This window comes from Mesoplodon mirus (assembly GCF_964341445.2).
Source record: "Mesoplodon mirus genome assembly, chromosome: X".
Taxonomy (NCBI): Eukaryota; Metazoa; Chordata; class Mammalia; order Artiodactyla; family Ziphiidae; genus Mesoplodon; species Mesoplodon mirus.
In genome coordinates, this window is record NC_138981.1 from 17,668,245 (window position 1) to 17,687,665 (window position 19,421).

Genomic DNA, 19,421 nt, shown 5'->3' on the forward strand with positions numbered 1-19,421 from the left:
TACTTTAGTGCTTTGCCCAATTCCTTTGAAGTTACACATATCACAGTCTCCCCCAGACCCAAAACCTAGAACCGAGATGCCCCCTCGCCAAAAATGCCCTGCTATTTCCCCAAACCTACCAAGCTTGGCATATATGTGACTAAGAATCCGGCCTGGCTGGACTCGGACTGGGTGAATGTCAGCAATACTCTGGACGTTCACCCCATGTCTCCGCAGCAACTCCTTAATGTGGCTGTTTTCCGCCAGAACAGTCACTGTGAACAAGAACATAGCACCTGCATTAGACGGCGGCCCTCGTCCCCTCACACGATGCGCGCCGCTGTGTCCTCTCCTCTCCGGCCTGTGACAGCACGCTCTCCACGCGCTGGGTGGCTTTGAAAGGGAGAGCGCTTGTCCTGTCACTCTTCCTGGTTCTCTCTGGCCTTGCCTCCGCTCAACATCGACAGTGCATAGTTATCAAGTGCCCTCAGTGTGCAAGACAGTCTGGGACTTCTAGAAATGGTCTTCAACAGGTCACAAGCTGAATTACCCATCTCAAATGATGTCTTGCCTCCCTGTGGGTCTGCATTTATTCGAAACCCGTCTTATGTTCTTTTCACATGGGGTCAGGAGTGGAAACAGCTTTGCAAAGGGGATACCAGAAGAAGTCTGTGCCTCTGCTCTCAAAGACAGAAGAGCAATATAGTGGTGTGTGCAGCAGGGGATGCTCTGACCGCGGGGGAGGGAGGGGGAGGGGGGAGGAGGTTTTATGCTCTGGAGAGAAGGAAAAGTGGGCCTACCAGTGGGCTGGTGGTAGTGGGGCAGCCTGGCCCACTGGGAAGCACAGCACAGGGGCCCCCGCCAGTAGGGAAGAGCCACCCCAGAGCTGGGCCACGCACCCAGTGGGCCGGCCTGGGCCCCATCTCCAGTGAGGCTGGGCATCTGGCTCTCTAGCAGGCAGGGCTCTGGGATGCCTGGGACGTGGGGGCCAGAAGCGGGCTCAGACCCCCCCATACCGGCTGTACCAGTACTGCTGGCTTTTAAGAGAAGGGACAGTGCTTTGGGAAAAGGAAGGACTCCTGGGGAGGGAACTGGAGAAAGGGAGTTCTGGCCACAGAGAGAGTGGCCGGTGCTATGTCCACCTGCAGCTGAGCCTGCCAGGAACTGGAGGGGCTCGGGGCGGTGCTCAGGCCAGAGGAAAGACTTGGTTACTGTTAAGGTAGCTCTCTGAGCCCAGCCACTGTACCCTCAGGCTGGTGGCACCTGAACGTATGATACATATAAATGCCACTGAGACCTGAATGTCACCTCCTTATATTTACATAGCACATGATGCTTTTTCAAAGTATTATAATATTCATTATCTCATCTGAGCTTCACAGCAAGGCCCTGAGGGGAAGCCTTGCTGCTCGACTGGCCAGCTGTAGCTGAGCAGGGACTGGAAGCTAACCCCCCAGGCCCCAGCATGGGAACATCAGCCATGCAGGACTGGGCGAGCAGCTTCCCTTAACATCTGTCTCTTTGGAAGCTTACAACACCGTGCAGAGATCTCCACGTATCAGAGCCACAAGGCGGTCACTCTGTAGAAGTGACTCTTTCAGAGGAGTGGCTTGACCAAGACCTGTGAGCCTGGTGATCTGAGAGAGCTGCACGCAGAGAAGTTTCTGAAAGTGTACTTCTCCTTCCTCCAGACCACAGCCTCTGATATTTTCTACTCTGTTTTCTTCTATTTCATTAAAAAAAAAAAAAATGGTGCTCAGGATCCATCAATGCACCCCAGCCTGCAATGGGAAGAGCGGCCTTGTGGACTTAAGGGATCACTTAGCAGCATGTGCTCTGGTGACGGGCAGAGACTGTGGGGTCAGGCTGGATCACGCCACCTGGATGTCAGAGCTGGGTTTGCACCTCCAGCTGTCAGCCGTGGGTCCCTGAGTAAGTTAACCCCTCAGCCTCATGTGTAAGAGGGGGATGATAATCATGATCGTCACACTTTCTACCTGATCGGAATGTTGTGATGGTTGGGTGCGTCTCTCGGTGGGCCAGGGGCACAGTATCGACGGGGTGATGACCTGCACGACCTCTGCTGTATCACGGACAGCCGCAGCCAAATGCGTCCGTGGCCACAGAGAGGGTTGCCCTTCATTTGCTCAATAATTGTTTTTAATGTATTGAGTGCATCTGTATCAATCAACATAGAAGCTACAAAAATGGTAAGGCCCTTGTCCTTAAGAAATATACAGTGTCCTCTAGAGGACACAAGGCGTAGTCACGACACGCCATGATACTAGCTGGTATATAAGTCACTCTATGAGGTTTGTGAGCTCCTGGGGAGTCCTTCCTAGGAGGGGAAGTAGGGAGAGGAATCGGCCAGCAGGGAGCATTCTAGGCCTGGCCCTGCACTGAGGGCTTTCCCTGTGGATCTCAATTCCTCTCAAGACCACCCTGTGAGAGAGCACCGATCATGAGAGCCCAGAGGTGAAGTCACATGGCTAGTCAGAGGCAGTGCCGCAGCAGTAGCCCAGGCTGGCCTTGCACTTCTGCGGAAGAGGTGCCGGCTGGAGAGGAGGGGAGATGGGTGGAGGGAGGTGAAAACATGGGCCTGCAGCTCTGGAAAGAAGTTAGACCTCCAAGGGAGGAACGAGTGAACCCTCATTTGGGTTTTGAGTTTTCAACAAGGCCATGTTCTACTTTTTAAAGAATAGCAGTTATGAAAAAGGATGCTCAATGAATCACTTGTGCCCCAGTTGAAATCAAGGTTTAGATTCAAGAAACGACTGCTTTGTAGAAAGTAACTTTGTGACCGGGAGCAGCTGAGTTGCAGCACATATTTCACAGAAGTAACATACGCTACAGTCTATACATGTGCAGGTTAAAAATTACATAGGAACACTTTGCTGTAAAAATAACATTGGGTTTACAAAGTTAAATATGAATAGTAAGTATGCTCACAAACCTTGTACTACGACATCAGGTTTGACGGAAGTGGAAAATCTTCTATTTAAGGGATCAATTTCACCAGTGGCAAGGAATCCCTAGGAAAAGAGGAGCATTAACACTATGAAATACTGATTAACTGAAATTTCACCTTAAACCTAAGTTTGAAAATAAAATATTTGGGGGCTCAAAATCTTCAGTGTTTTATTCCTTTATAATTTTTCAAGGCAATTGCTTATTTTCTCTGAACTACAGTACACCATTTAGATGGCACTGATAAATGTACTGCGTTTTTGGCACCCAGCTCTCCAGGGCCAGTCAGAGACACCAAACTTGTGTGAGTGAAAAGAACAAGGGTAACTCACGCTTCCTGAGCCCTTACCCCGCGCCAGGTACTGTGCTGAGCCCTGTTCATGCACTGTCACACAGGCCTCCTAACAGGAAGGCACTACCATTCGCACATCTTACAGGTGGGGAAACCGAGGCAATGTCCCTTGGCCCAGAGGTGACTGTCCTGAAACACAAAACTCCCCCCTCCCTGCTGGCAGAGTGCTCTTTGAATGTGGATCTCCTCATATTTTCTATAAGTGATGGGAACCTTAAGAGAAGGGATCAAGGTGTTCTGGGAGTTCTGAGGAGAAGTTGGACCTAATGCTGGGCCTAGATGAGGGCCTTTACATTGAGAGGAGGAAACAGAAGCAAGTTTGTTTCCCATGTCACTGATACAGAAATCAGAGCTGCACCATATTGCAGAGATGATAAAGCCCAACCTCTTTACTTTAAAGATGAGGAAATGTGAAAAAAAATCTATATTTAAATAAAGCTGTACAACATTAAAAAAAATAATAATAAAGATGAGGAAACCGAGGCCCAGGGAGATGAAGAGACCTGCCCGAGGTTAAAGAGCTAGTCAGAGGCAGGGTTGGTTTTCCAAAGGAGATATATGTGCTTCCCTACTCATAAAGATAGAAGTATAAGACACAGTCTCCACCCCCAAGAACATGTCCATGAAACTGCAGAGATGATCATATCCATGAAGCAACTACTCCGTCTCAGCACCTAAGGACCACTTGCACTGTGATAGCTTCACTTGGGTCTTCTTTCACCCACCAGGAACTCCAGTGACATCCAACCCATTGCTCCCCTGGCTCCCCCGCCCCCCACACCCCCACACCCCTCCCCAGGGGCCCAAAGCACTCAGCTGGGCAGGATCCTCCCAGGAAAGATGAGCCATCTGATAAAAATCACTCACACTTAGGACTGGGGAGGCATTCATTTTTAGCTGGCACAAAAGCATTTGTATTTTAAAAACTTAAACCTGGGGGCAAGAAAATGCTTAACAAGAAGGAATGAGTCAGAGGCAGACCTTCTGTGTGGCGGTGTTACTGGCTGAGGGAGCAGCCGACACAAAATCCACTACAGAAGAACCAGCCTGCTGCCTTTTCCTGCAGAGAGCACTGGAGCGTCAGAGTCCTCCTGCTTCCTGCACCTAAGACCGTGTGTAGTAGTTCCCCAAACCCTGCATCTTTCATACATGTGCTGATCCTGGCTGAGAAGCTTCCGGCCCTCCTACCGACCATCAACTCAACCAGGTTCTAGCCACAGACCAGGAATGCTGGTGGGAAGGGGCGCTGGGGGAGGGACAGAGAGTGCTTGGCTTGCAGCTAAGCCCAAAACGGTTTACTATAAATACAGACACAAGCCTAGGTCTCAAGCCTCAGAGTCAACCCCAATCAGTTGACTTGAAAGCCATGAAGACGCCAAAGACGGGTGACTTCCCTGGCGGTCCAGTGGTTGGGACTTCACCTTCCAGTGCAGGGGGTGTGGGTTCCATCCCTGGTCGGGGAGCTAAGATCCCACATGCCTTGCAGCCAAAAAACCAAAACATAAAAAAAAAACCCCAAAAACAGAAGCAATATTGTAACAAATTCAATAAAGACTTTAAAAATGGTCCACATCAAAAAAAAAAATCTTAAAAAAAAATTTAAAAAGAATGTAATCTTAAAAAAAAAAGATGCCAAAGATATTCATAGCCACACTGAGCAGAGAGCCCCTGTGTTCTTCCAGGGTCCCCTGTACTTCCAATCAGATGGTTTCCAGTCTGTGAAGCCCCCAAGTCGCTTACCTCTGCCAACAGGGAGCTGAGGATGTACAAGGACTGACCCCACAGATGGGGCACCTTCCCCAGAGGAACTCTGTCCACCGTGTGAGGATTCTTATACTCGTCATCTACCTGGCAAAGAGAGGAAAACCCAGAGTGAGAATGTCAGAGGAGAAAATGGCCAGCATCACTACATGGGGAGCGCACGGAGGATTTACAAAATGCCACTCTTTTGATCCTCCAAACCAATTCTATTCGAGAGCTAGGATAAGGAGGCCATGGGGGTTGAGGCCCTTGCGCGGGGAGCCACGTGGCTAAAAGCAGCAGAGGTGGAACTCGAACCCAGGCCTGGTTCCAGCCAGTGCTCTTCCCGCAAGCACACTGATGGCAAAAGGCAGAGAGATAGGCACTGGAAGCTGGGCCTGCTGTCTTTGAGCACAGCTCTGGGCAACAAGAAATGTCACCACTCATACTTATACTTGGCTGCATTATGGGTACAATGATCTAAAACATCAGCCAATAGCAGTGTAGTTCTGGACGCTGCGTCAGGTTTCTATCTTGCTCTCCTCAGGGGTTCATAAACTCAGTGTGCAGATGCAAGAAAATTACCAGAAGGTGGCGCTATTTACTGAGGAAAACAATTGTACTATTAGGATCACTCATTTTCCATCAGGGACTCAAAAAGCTGAATCCATTGGGGGCTTTTGACTCATCAAAATAAGCTACAGTTCTCTTTCTGATGGACAGTGCTGGCTACGTGTTGTAAAAGTTAGTCTACAATTTTCTCTGTTGTAAACTCCATGCTGACCTTTGGGTTTTGGGTCATTACAACGTTCGTTGGTTGGGGGTAATGTTAGTGACCACTTCCTTCTCCAGAAAACATAAGCCAATTGAAGGAAATAGGAAACACATCTTTCTCCAAAGGGGAAAATCACATCATGAGGTGAGTCATTCTCTGCTTGTGAATTAATCAGTGATGTTGCTAATATACGCAGTAAATTTAAAAAATTTTTCTGTTAGTAAACTAAGAAAAACTTAAGCTCATAAACGAAACAGAATTAAATGTTACCAGTAATCAAATAATCAAACAGGATAATACGTGGAGGGAGATTCTCCAAAACATCATTGTGGTTCTATTTGGGAAGTAAGATTCGGGAGAAATATTTTCTTTCTATAGAATCTTGTATGTTTTGCAGTATGCAGAATTACTTTTACAGTCAGATTGTACATGAAAACTTTTTGAAATGTAAGTACTGTTAAGAAAGATTACACAGATCTGGAATGGGAAATAGTCGATGCAGAGAACAGAAGGTAGACAAGGTATCTGCCCTCCTCCCACCCACTGCTGGCTCCTGCCTCCCCGTGGAGGTATGTGTCTCCCCCTCTCCACCTCAGTCCTTCCAATCTGCTTGCAGGTCCTCTAACGTACCAAGCCTTTGCTGCCGGCAGTCCTCTGTCTGCCCTGCATCCCATGGATTTGCTCCTCCGACCCCCGTAGCCTGCAAGTTTGCAGAGGCAGAGCCGGCGTCGTGACCCCTCTGTGCCGCAGTACCTAGCCTGCTGCCCAGCCCGGAGCAGCTGCTCCAAGCAAGTCTGCTGGGTACGCTTGCGTTAGTCTCGAGCTGTCCGATGGAGGCCCCGTGGGTGGTGGCGCCTCGCAGAAGCCTGTCCAGCTGAGGAAGTGAGTGACGCTGAAAGTCAGGCTGGATGGCGCCTTGGCCCAAGGCTGTGGCCACTCCAAGGGTGAGGCTCTTTTTCTAATTTGCACAAAGCTGTCACATGGGTCGGGGTAGCCCTGTCTGTGGTGGTCTCTACATGTTACTGATGTGATGGGTGAACCTTCCCAGCTGTCATCCGGAACCAGCACAGATACAAACTGTGCTCAAAATAAAAGAACGTTCAAAATTGGTGCCTAGCTGATGTATAAACACACTGGATAAACTAGGATACTGAAATGACAAGTACAAGCCCAAAGGTCAGTGTAGAGATCAGAAGAGTTGCAGAGTAACCCTTTACAACATGTAGCCAGAACTGTTCACCAGAAAGAAAAGGAGAGCTTATAACACCTAGCAGTTACTACAACCAGGAAATGTACCTTTTAGTAGAACATGGATAGATGGTTATTCTCTATCATAAAATAGGTAAAATACCCCTGAAGCTATTTATTTTCCCTTGCTATGCTTCCAGGTTCCAAATTACGTCCCATTACTAACTTTGTTTTGTCAAGTGCCTCAATACTGGAAAAGGGGCAACCTGAACACGCAGTTGCTAGGAAGTAACTACCCAGCCCCCACTGTCAGCCCCCCCCCCACCAACACATACACATCACACATGGTAAAATGAATACGTTTGCAGGAAACCTAGGTTTCTAACAGTTAGGAAGAAAACAGCCCCTGCAGGCTCCATGGCGTGATCTGTACGGTGAGGGGCTCTCCGTCCCCTGTGAATGCACCACCCATTAGGACGCAGCGTGGGGTTGTGAGGAGGCCCTGAACCTGGGGTCTGGTTCCAGGCAGAGCCCAGTGCTGTGTGAGCTCTGCCTCTTTGAGCTGAGGCAGACAACTTCAAAGGCCTCTGCCAGTCCCCTGGCCATGGGCTTGTGGGCCTGACTCAACCACAGACTCGTGGGCCCACGGCGCTGTGTGACAGCAGCGTCACGCTCCGGCGCAGGCCTGTCACCCGGGGGGGGACACCGCTCTCCGAAATCTCTTCCTCCCGAAAATGCAATCATGAAGCTCTGAAGCCACAGGAACATTCAAAAGACAAATAGCCTGGAATTGAGAATTCTTTTCTGCTAAACGTGAGATATGTATGGGGAAATCTTCCCATTAAGATATATCGGTCCATCATGACCCCAGCTAGGAAAGTGGATAGAACAAAACTATCTTTGGGCATGTTCTTGGAACTGGCCAGTTTCCCTTTTCAGGATATAGAATGGCTTCTAAGTGATTACTCAAGCTGTAGCTCAGGAAGTGCTTGACTCAAAGGAAGGGATTCTCAGCTACCCTATACAGGCAGACCTCGGTTCCAGACCACTGCAATAAAATGAATATAAAGGGAGTCACACACATTTTTTGGTTTCCCATTGCATGTAAAAGTTATGTTCACACTATACTGTAATCTATTAAGTGTGAAATAGCATTATGTCTAAAAGAAATGTACATATCTTAATTGAAACATATTTTATTGCTAAAAAATACTAACCATCATCTGAACCTTCAAGTTCAGTAGTAACATTAAAGATTACTGATCACACGTCACCATAACAAATATAGTAATAATGAAAAAGTTTGAAACGTTGTAAGAATTACGAAAACGTGACAGAGACATGAAGTGAGCAAATGCTACTGGAAGAACTCAATTTTAAGGGTTGCCACAAACTAAAATTTGTTTTAAAAAAAACGCAGTTATCTGCGAAGTTGCAGTAAAGCGAGGTATGCCTATACATCTCTCCCCCTCTCCCAGGGAGATTCTGTCTGGTTTCTTCTTCCGTGGAAATGTGTGAGAACATGGCGCCTAACAGTGTTTTGTGCTTTTTAGGGCCTGTGTGGCCTTGGGCTCGGAGAAAGACAGGTATCCTCTGAAGGTCCTCAACTAACGCCTCCCTTGGGCACCAGCCAGGTCAAGCATGGTTCCAAAGCCGTAACTCCTGTGATAAACAGGAACACTACTGAAGGCTTTAGAAACCACTTCTCCTGGAGAAAAAGTGTTAGGTCTGAAGGGGGAATGAAAAATACCGAAGGCCAAGCACCATCTCACTTTGTATTAGATAAGCAGCACCTGGTTACCTTGTTAGGCGGGACGGCGTAGAGTTCAGGCACCAGGTGGATCCCGTTCTTGCCTCTGATTAAGATTCCCTCCAGGGCCTCTCGGTATTCTTGGACCTGGAAAACAGCCCCATCCCCCACGGTAGGAAACAGCAGTGCAACACAGAAAAACAGCTCTCTTGGCAACAAACAGATCAGAAGTAGGACACAAGGCTAAGAAATGCACAAATACCTTCAGCTCAAGGACTGCAGGAGGAACCTGAACTCTTGCTGACAGCAAATGTTAGGAGGAGCTAAACGCGACTGTCTTTAATTCGTGATTTAAATACTTCACTCTTAACTTCTCACATATTTAAATTTTGTCTCACCAGCTAGACTATAAGCTTTATGGAGCGGAGGCCAGATCTTAAGCAGTGCATCCATTTCCACCTGTTGGTAGTTTTCCACTGAAGAAGCCCTGGTTCAAACATTTATTGCTCACGAAATATTTGCTGAACGAATAAGATGTGAAGAAAAGGAAGTGTAGGTACTATGATCCATGCACCCCAATTTTTAGGATGTGCTACTCAGTAAAAGCTGTTGATGCAAACATTTCTAGTAAATTAAAAAGGCAGCGATAAAACCCTATACATTAAAAGGGAAATGGAGAGACAAAAACCCTTAACAGCCACCCAGCTATTTGACACATTTCATCTTTGGAGAGCCCAGTCAAATGCCTTCCAGATCTCATTTTCTTTTCGGTTGAAATTTATGGACAGCAAAGCACGACAGGGTGCATCACTTTTAAATGTGACTGGGCGGCAAGCGGAAGAGACGGCACAGGGGGCTAAGAGAAGTGAATTCTGTGAGACCTACAAAATAAGGTACTAAACAGGCTTTTCTGTCTCCTTAGCTTTTTTTTTGTTGTTGTTGTTTCTGATAATTGTCAAGCTTGTTCATAATTGAAATTCCAACTCAATCTTTTTGAGGTCTTTCAGTCTTGGGATAAAAAGACAGAAAACGTTTAAGAACCGAGATAATCACTAAAGCATAAGAGAATCAACAAAGAGGGAACATTAATATTTGAAGTTTACTGCCGCTTCTGAAACACCTCTGCATTCCTCCATAGAGGCAGCTTTCAAAAACTAAAACGAATCTTAGATTGCATATCCTACCCCAGAACATGTGATCTGAACAGATTAAAAACACAGCAAAGTGTTTGAGTTTGTCAGCCCCGTAAACTTCACGAGGACAGGTCTGTTCTGCTCACCAAAGTATGCACGGCAGCAAATGCTGAAGAAATCTGTCTCGAACAAATGAATGCTGCATTAACAAATATTCACTGAGTACTTACTACGTACTAGGCATGGGGCATACACCAGTGAACTGGATAGAGACCACCTCTACCAAGGTCCTTTGACAACTAAGTGCGAAATACAGTTACAGGTGCCAAGCTGTTATAAGAACCGTGGGGCATATAAAAGGGGCACCTGACCCAGCTTTTAGGCTTTCTGAAAGAAGAGACACTTAAAACGAATCACGTGAAGGAGGGAGGGGAAGTTGGGGGTTGAAAGCATATCCTGGGAGAGAAGGGGAGAGACAGCATGGCCCGCTTAAAGGACTGAAAAAGTTTCCATGTGCTTGGATTACAGAACTCAAGAAAGGAAATAAGTAACAAGAAATTGGGGGTACGCTGGTGAAAACGAGGGTCTGATCTTACAGGATCCTACAAAACGTGTGAAGAGCTTGTACCTCATCCCAAAAGCAGTCAGGAAGCCATTCAGAGCTTTTAAGCAAAGCAGTAGCATAATCTCTTTCTTAATAAGATCACTCTGGCGATGGTGTGGAGAAACAGCAGGAAGCGAGGCTGGGAGACCAGTTAGGAGGCTGATACATTAATTAAGACATTAGCTAAGAGTACCCTTAAAGACGGCAAAACCACGGCTGGTCTGAAAAGAACAGCAGCAACAACAAAACCTGTCTGTGGAAGACTGTTTGGTGGCCCCCGACGAACCCCGCCTCCTAGTCCTCCAGCCTTTATGTAGTGCCCTCCCCTTGGATGACTTACGATAAAAGGCCCTCAGATGTAACATATTGGGTTAGGCTAATCAACAGAGAATTTCCTGTCACCTGTTTTATCCTAAGCCGAAATTTGGTCCTCTCCTTGTGTCCTCAGTTTAAAAAAAAAAAAAAAAAAATGACCCTGGCATCTACCCTTGTCAAGGTTCTACATGGCCAGGATATTATAGAAACCATACTTACTTTTCCCAGCCTGTGTCCCTTCCATATTTAATATCTAATTGTTTCAGCCAAACTGATAATGATCAAGACACTCCAATATGGAAAAAGGTAAGACACTTGATCCCTGGCTTATCCTATATAAAATTCCTAAAAATAAGAGCCTAAGTTTTAACAATGTCTGGCATTCTATGTGCCCCCTCAGGCTACATCTTTGTCTATGGTTTACCAATCTTGGGCCTATGAATGCCTTGACAGCTGGCACATAGGTGGTATGTGCTTATTGGGATCAAAATGTTAACTTGAAACTGGGAACAAGCGAATATTTTCAAATGAGTGCTGAACAGTTCCATTCCACAAGCCCTAGTTGGGTCTATGCCCCTTATGGGCAGGAAGTATCCAGAGTGGTAATCGCCCTTCTTCCCTTAAGATGGAGGAATGATCAAAAGATAGGGGGGACTGAAACCAAGGGTAATCATTAGTCAAATCCATTTTACCTGTAACCTGCCTTCACTAATCAAAGTCCTTTTAAGACCTGCAAGTCCTCCAAGCAGCACTTAGCCTCAATAATAAGATGTTTGCCTGAGTTGTTGTCTCGGAACTTGGAGTCAGCTGTGTCTGGTTCCAACTGAGCTGGTTAAGACTGGTTAGGACCACTGACCCTCCAATTGGGCATGCCCAAGTGTCCGCTGACCTTATGGCATCAGAGGGCTGAAAACTCCACCCTCAGAGCATGCTAAGCACCTACATTTTGGAACAAGCAGAGCCCTGTAGCCTAGTTACACTTGGGCAGAATGACAATTACTGCACCTTTTTCCAATCACCTTTCCCCAGCCTCAGACCGCCCTGCTGCTTTATTCTTTATCCCATAAATACCCTGAGCCCCTTGCCTTCGCTCAGGTAGACCTGAGACTTTCTCCTTGCATGGCTGCCTTGCGAATAAACCCTCTTTTTGCTGCAAACCTCGGCATCTCAGCGTTTTGGCTTGCTTGTTGCACTCTGGCAAAACAAACCTGGTTTGGCAACAATAGCCCTTAAACAACAGAATGCAACAGACGTGACACTTTGCCAGTTTCAGGCCTAAACCTTGAGAAAGCTTGGCAGCTTCTGCTTTCCCATTCTGGGAGAAGATGTCCACCATGTAAAAAGCTTAACTGTCCAGAGACTGCAATACTGTAAGAAGCTCAAGCTAGCTACGTGGAGAACTAAGGTCTGGGCCAACAAGCTGCCAACCATGTGAGGGAGGCCATCTCGGATGTAGATCCTCCAGCACCCCTGAACCATCCCAGGTGACACTAGGTGAAGCAGAGAAAACCTGTCCCTGCTGAGCCTTGCCCAAATTGCAGAATAATAAGCAAACAAAATAGTTGTTGTTTTAATTCACTAAGTTTTAGGAAAGTTTGTTAAGCAGTGACAGATAACTGCCACAGTGCCCTGAATTCCTGCATAACCCTATGTTCTAATAATAATCAGCACACCAGTGGAATGAAAATGCTGATTACCAACACAACACCCAGCATTTTCTCACCTGAACAGCATCACCGTTGAAGACCCCATCTATTATGAAATAAGTCCAGAACACAGGCCATTCACATTCAATGTTTTCAAAGAGCTTGAGTTCAGCAGGGTCATAATGCAATCGGTTGGGGTCCTGGAACCAAACAGGTAAACCCTCTAAAAGTTAATGTCAGATTACATACATAATACCATTGTACCTCACTGGGTGTCCCTTGCTTTCTGATTCAATGCAGCTTTGACGCTGGCATGATTAGGATTCCGCTATAATGGGGAGATGCTATTTTTGGCAGTTTTCCATGGTAAAATTTCAGAAAAGTAAATCAAATGTACACAACAGTCCTGGGTAGTTTATTATTTTAAGCTTACTATATCTCTATAACAAATAAATAGCAGTTTGCCTCTCACAGTGCTGGGCAGACTATCTGTTTTACTGATATCATTGTATCAGTCACTATGGCAAAGGAACCCAAGGAGGCCACAGGTAGCCTTTAAAAAAAACATGTGAGCCACAGAACTATTTGTCCTTGTCTAAAAGCAGGTTTTAAACCACCAGCTTGCTGTCCTCCAGATGATCTTACTATTCTATTGCCTAACTCCAGCTTGCTGACTCCAAAATTGACTTCCCTCCAATATTCCAACATGTAAGTTGTATATTCCAACATGTAAGTTTTATAATCAACAGAGGGAGAACACCACAGTGGCAACTTAGATATGAAGCAGTTAAGGAATCAGAAGAAACAATCTTTAAATACAACCTCTCTTGGGGTTTTATAACCATCTCGAAGGAAGCGACAGCATCCATAACGTCCCTAAGAAGATAAAGAAAAAAGATGCATTTGATGAAACAGAAGAATTTCTTTGCCTCTTTGATTCAAGTCAGCCCTTCACCCCCTTTCCCATGAATCTTTTAGTAACAAAATGGGTACCAAATGCTCTTTGCTATCAGTACAAAAACTTATTTTTAAGTAATAAGCAAAGTAAATTCAGGTTTGATCAGTGCTTGGAAGGGAATGCCAAAACCTTCCATTAGAGTGGCAGTCAGGGCTGAGAGATTAATTACCGATAGTTCACTGAATGACCATCCTTTCATTCTGATTTGCTGTACTGTGCAAAGATGCAAAGGGGCCCTTACTGCTTGGAGAAGCCACCAAGGCAGATACGTGGATTGACTGGACTGCTTCTACTGGAAAGACTGGAAAGCCACAGGACATTCCAGACTCCTCGCAGTTAGGCTCTGGATGCAAAGAAGCCTGCACCTGGCGAGAAGTAGGTGAGGGAGGTGTGGAGGGGCTTCCTGTGGCTTAGGGCCATCGCTGCTGGTTTTCCTGCTGCAGGCTCCAGTGTTCCTCTCCAGCTTCTTGGGGGTCAGGAAAGAAGGACAGTGGCAGTGCTCTCTGAATCTGCCTCCCTAATCCCTGGATCGCAGTTTGGGGTGTCCATTGCCCAATTTCTTAAGTACGTGGGGCTGCTCTAGCACTGGCCATGGAGGCAGGCACGCTCCTAGTGGCCAGCCCTGTAGTGTTCGGGGCATCCTGGGAGGCCCGGTCTTGAACTGCTCCCCTTGAAACACTTCATTCCCTACATTAATTCCCTGCCTACTCCCACAAACTAAAGAGGTTCTGTTTTCTCCACTGGCCCCTAACTGAGACAGTGCCTTCTTTTGGGGATATAGTTGGAGACCCTTTACCCCTTTGTTTCCAAAGGCTAAAAGCATTTTTCACCGAATCTAAGTAGGATCATCAACATGCAGGTTTCAGTTTAGGAAACTTACATTCTTCAATCATTTTACCGATAACTTCAGTTGGCTGGAGTACTGAATAACCTTCTCAGTTTGGTGTAATGTGTCATAGTTGCTGCATTTCACCTCGGAGCGGGGATTTTTTTTAACCTCAATTTAACTTTGGGATCTCCAAGTCCCCAGGAATTGTGTGTAAAGTTTCAGGATATTGGGACATGTACATTTTTTTCTGGCGGGGACTTTACCTTTCAAGAGATTCTTAAAAGAGTCTCTCTAGGATCTCTAAAGGGTTAAGAAGCTCTGCCTTAGAAGTACGGGAGTGATACGAATTGGGGTTTAAAGGTGCCAGCTTGAACTGAAGCTCTGCTACGTAGAAAGAGAACCAAGGCATTGATTACTCCAAGACTTATCCAGACTCAGCTTTGGAAACCTCAATCGTGAGTCGACTTAGATACTGAGCGATTGACCTCATGGAGAACAAAGGCCTGGGTGAGCTGCTCCACGTCACTGTCTGAAAGGGGCACTTAACACAGGGCAGAAGGGCACCAGTGTGACCAATGCTTACCTGGAGCTTGGAAATAATTTCATTTTTGGTCACATTCACAAGGTTCACATCTTCCACTGCAAAGGCCGGGAAAGAAATAATGGAAAGAAGCCCAGCATCAATCTCTTTAGATGTCGATGCTCTTGGCAGCATGGAGAACAGAATAGACTGAACGAAAAACAAACAGGTGGCTTTAACCTCGGAAGCACTAATAGTTACATACAGTATCTAGAAACGATGACTTTACCCCAAGGGAACATTTGAATGAGTTTGCCAATTTTGAGTAGAGCTTTTTCCTACCAACATGGCCGCTGCTGGGCGACCTCGCCTACCCAGCCAATGCTTCCTGCTCCTTGCAGGAGAAAAGGGGGCTGGGGAGAGCAGTAGTATGCCTGGAGCCCGTGCTGAGAACTGTTTGTCTCCCTTCCTTTCGTGCCTTCTGTTGACTTCGCTGGGCCTTTAGGACATGCAGGGAAGGGACTAAGGACTACCTTGTCAGTAGGCTAGCATGTCCTGGCTGTGAAGATAAGAGACAGAGAAGAACACACATACGGGACTAGGCCGGAGAAATGTCTGGCTTCTGTGGAATGTGACCAGTTGGACTGGGTGACCCAGGAACTACTTAAAGGAGTCAAATTCAGAAGACCACACGAGCAGGCAAAATGGTTTAGTCAAAACAGAATTAGTTTAGTCCTAGAAAGAATGGGTTACTTAGTGGCACTATAACATGGCCTCAATTATAAGGTGGTTGGATTAGGTACTGTAAACTAAAGGAAGGTGAAAATATAAAGACAAGTTTGGGAAGGGAAGAGAGCTAACACTGAGATCTAACATGTACAGACATGGGACTAGACCCCTGCAAACATAAGCTTATTAAATCTTCTATATGAAGAAGGAATTCGAGAACTATGTCCAATGCACACGTGAGGACTCTGAGACACAGAGACTCATGCCTAAGGGCATGCAGCCAGTCTGCGACAGAGCTAGGATTCTAACCCAGGTCCAGCTGGCTACAGAGCTCATGCAATCTCCACTAGGGACTACACATCTATTAAGATGCATACCAGCTTGACTTTATTAAACCACACCCAAAGAAATAGCAGACTCCCCATTAAGGACTATATAATGGAGGGAAATGGAAAGAGCTAGAAGGAGTTAAATATGGGGGGAGCCCTTCAGCTTCAGAACAAAGCTTCATTTTCTATAGCCAACTGACCCCCAGGCCCAGTTCTTTAACTAGTCACTCTCCCTCGGCTCTCTGCCTGAAACACACACTCCCACCGGAAGTGCTGTGCTTACAGGGTTTTATGTCTCTCACTCCCACAGCCCTAGCACGGTACCTGGCATGCAGTAAGCCCTCACTAAATAAGAGTTTGCTGATGTGTCAGCAACTGGTGACCTACCGTCTGCTAAATGGAGTCCCCTAATCTGCATCAAATCACACCTTTCTCTGACCGGTATTTCAGGGAGACTTTACTAATTTGCCATTTCTCCCATATCATCTCTCCTCCACCATCCATTCTGCCCATTTCCACTCCCTCCCCAAGTGAACTACTGCCTGCTAGTCATGCAATTTGGGGACCTCATGAAATAAACCTGAGAGAAAACCACCTACATGTTCAAAAACCATAAAACCGATTTTGCCTCCAACGAAACAAGGTTGCCTTGATTACTGACTCCATATACAACATCATCACTGTGTCTTATGTTTGCATAGTACTTTCTGGTTTACAAAGTACTCTGACAAACTAAGTTGATTTACTCTGATCCTTATGACCACCTTGTGCAGCAGGAGGAGAAGGTCCCAGTGTGTCCATTTTATGGATGAGGGAACTGAAACTCAAAGAAGCCAAGTACCATCAAGCTAGGAAGGTGAGGATCTGAACTGGAGCCCAAGTCTTCCACTTCATGAGTCTCCTTCCCTACTCTCTGGAACGTGAGAGCCTTGAGCCATTACCTGGCAGTGTTCAACCTCATCGGGCAGAACGTGGATCACGGACTTGCGACCTCCATGGGCTCCAAAAAGGTCCAGTTCGTCAATTGCCTCTAGGGCTGCCTACAAGCACAGGTATGAATTACTTTTTCTTGCTAGTACACATACACTCCCATATCTGGCACCCCTTTTTCATTAAGCAATCTAGCATATATGTTTTCCCAAACGTGATAAAACAAATCTTTAAAATCCACTAAAGTGTCTTATACTCGTGTAGTATCCTTATTTTCAGTGGCTAAGAGCTTTCCTGTGTTTTGCTGCTCACTGCAGGAACAAGAAAGAGAAAATAGAAAACCATTTCCCAAAATGAAATTACTATTCTACCCAAAAATGAAACATTAACAACACAGCTTTGTGTGTGTAAGGGGTGGAGGGCTAAATTTACGGGCGGCTTTTCTTTCACCTGTTTTAGCGGTTGACTTCTAACATTAGCATATTTGGCACTTAAGAATGTTAACTTTTTTTAGTATTAAGTATGTTTTCTGTCAGTTGACCTTAAAAGAGCCAATTTATTGTTGCTTTAAAAATTCTAGTTCTGGAGTCTTTACTCTGTCTAAAATTATGCTTCAGTCTTGAGGAAGAGGGGAGGGAGGAGGCGTGCTAAATGTCTAGGGCAAGACATGTCAACTGGTGGCCAGCAGGCTGAATCTGCCCTACACACGTTTTGTTTTGTTTTGTTTTGCCGTACACGGGCCTCTCACTGTTGTGGCCTCTCCCGTTGCGGAGCACAGGCTCCGGACGCGCAGGCTCAGCGGCCATGGCTCACGGGCCCAGCTGCTCCGTGGCATGTGGGATCTTCCCGGATCGGGGCACGAACCCGCGTCCCCTGCATCGGCAGGCGGACTCTCAACCACTGCGCCACCAGGGAAGCCCGTACACGCATGTTTTGTTCGGCCTGAGGAGGTTTTTAAAATGATTTTGAATTAGAATACCTATAGAGAAAGTTTGCAGCACCCTCAATACCCCCTGATATTTTTCTATCTGGCCGGCTTCACTTGTTTATATTACTCGCCTGACCTGACCCTGTAGACTTTTAAACTTGTGAGCCCTGTCTTACAAAGTGGTCATATTCTTCAGCCCCCTTTATGACCCAGAAAAGAAGACTGGACATCATACATCCAGCTTCTTCGACAACAGCAAGAGCTTAGATGTGTGGGTGATAACAATGGATAGTAAGGAGGGAATGCACTTATCTTCAGGTGCATGCAGATTTTGGTGTAAGAAACCTACATTTTTTTACCTATAATTTCAGTTGGCTGGGGTACACGTGCCACTTGAATTCCATACTTGCTGCTGACTTTTGAAAAATATGCTAATCAGATCAAATCCAAACCCCTAACGACGAGAACCAAACCAAAGCAGTTAAAGACGCACAGAAGGAAGAACAAACAGGAGGAGACTGTCACCTTGGCCATTCCTACAGAGCTCGCATTCAGTTCTGGAATGCCCTGATTGGTCTTATCTCCACGTTCCCACATTCCATAATCCTGCAGGAGAAAAAGGGAAAAAGAGGTATATGAAAAATGCTATGGAAAAATGATTCGTTCATGTCACTGCAGGCATAAAGAAACATGAATATCTCTTCTCGAAGGCTACTAAATTCATGGCTTTACATATTCGAGCTGTGTTCTTTCTCGATTTCAGTTCATTTGACCTCTGGGTAGACTTCTGGAAGTAAATACTCAAGTGGAACAAAAATGCATACAAAGACACTCTCAATTTTCTTATTTCTAAAGTTAGTAATTTTTAAGAAACTCTTGATTTGTAGAGACCAGAACATTTTATCTTAAAATAGAAGGCTGCCCTTTACTTATCTAATACGCTTGAACTTGTATTAAATTGTAAGATGGAATAAAGAAACTTTAACAAATGGGTTATAACTAGGGGAAGCCAACCAAACCATTTAAAATAATTTAATACCTATTTTTAACATTACCTCTTGGGAAAAAAATGCTCAGCAACTAACAGGAGCCAAAGTCAAAACTGAGGCTCAGGATACTGAACTTTCCTGGTATTTTGAAACAAATTAATAGGAACTGGCTTAGAACAGCCCATCCACATAGAGGACTTGATACATGCATACCTAACTTTTATAGTTTATATTTTCACTGAAGAAACCCAAGCACTGGATACCATTTTGAAATAATGCTATATGCACTACTGAAAGACTGCAACCCAAGAAGAACAGGACGAATGCCAAAATTTGGGCATTTATTATTATAGAGAAAGATGAACATTTTCAAAATGAGAAATTTTAGACTTAGACACACGAGAGTGACTTCAGACTCTTCCCTGCCAAGCAGGCCTTGTCGCGGAGCCCCAGGACCCCTTCCTTCAGTACTCCTCACAGCTGGGCCTTTCCGCTCCAACCCATCCTCACTCCAACCTTGGAGCCAAGTGACTGACTCATCCTTAAAAACTGCTTTGATCAGCTCACTCTCCAGCATAAGAGTCTAAAATGACGACCTGTTTATTCCCTAGTGGATCACGTTCAAATCTCTCTCTCTGTATGGCCATACCTCTATTATCCAGCCCCACCTCCTGCACGTCCACAAGCTGACTTTACTTTCTACTATTCTTAAGTACTCAGCTTTCACCCTAAGAATACTCCTTCACTCTGCACCCCCTTT

At 45.8% G+C, this 19,421-nt stretch overlaps 1 protein-coding gene across 6 annotated transcripts in view; it reads right to left on the reverse strand.

Moving 5' to 3' along the window:
* PHKA2 (phosphorylase kinase regulatory subunit alpha 2) overlaps nucleotides 1-19,421 on the reverse strand; it is an 82,708-nt gene that overhangs the window by 24,779 nt on the left and 38,508 nt on the right. For all 6 annotated transcript variants that reach the window (XM_082608900.1, XM_082608896.1, XM_082608895.1 and 3 more), the window contains exons 6-14: nucleotides 18,198-18,278; nucleotides 16,756-16,854; nucleotides 14,820-14,966; nucleotides 13,272-13,325; nucleotides 12,527-12,649; nucleotides 8,803-8,898; nucleotides 5,039-5,146; nucleotides 2,933-3,011; nucleotides 120-254 (exon numbers count right to left, since the gene is read on the reverse strand). In XM_082608900.1, the coding sequence (XP_082465026.1) occupies nucleotides 120-254; nucleotides 2,933-3,011; nucleotides 5,039-5,146; nucleotides 8,803-8,898; nucleotides 12,527-12,649; nucleotides 13,272-13,325; nucleotides 14,820-14,966; nucleotides 16,756-16,854; nucleotides 18,198-18,278 (922 nt within the window). The remainder of the gene's footprint in view (nucleotides 1-119; nucleotides 255-2,932; nucleotides 3,012-5,038; nucleotides 5,147-8,802; nucleotides 8,899-12,526; nucleotides 12,650-13,271; nucleotides 13,326-14,819; nucleotides 14,967-16,755; nucleotides 16,855-18,197; nucleotides 18,279-19,421) is intronic.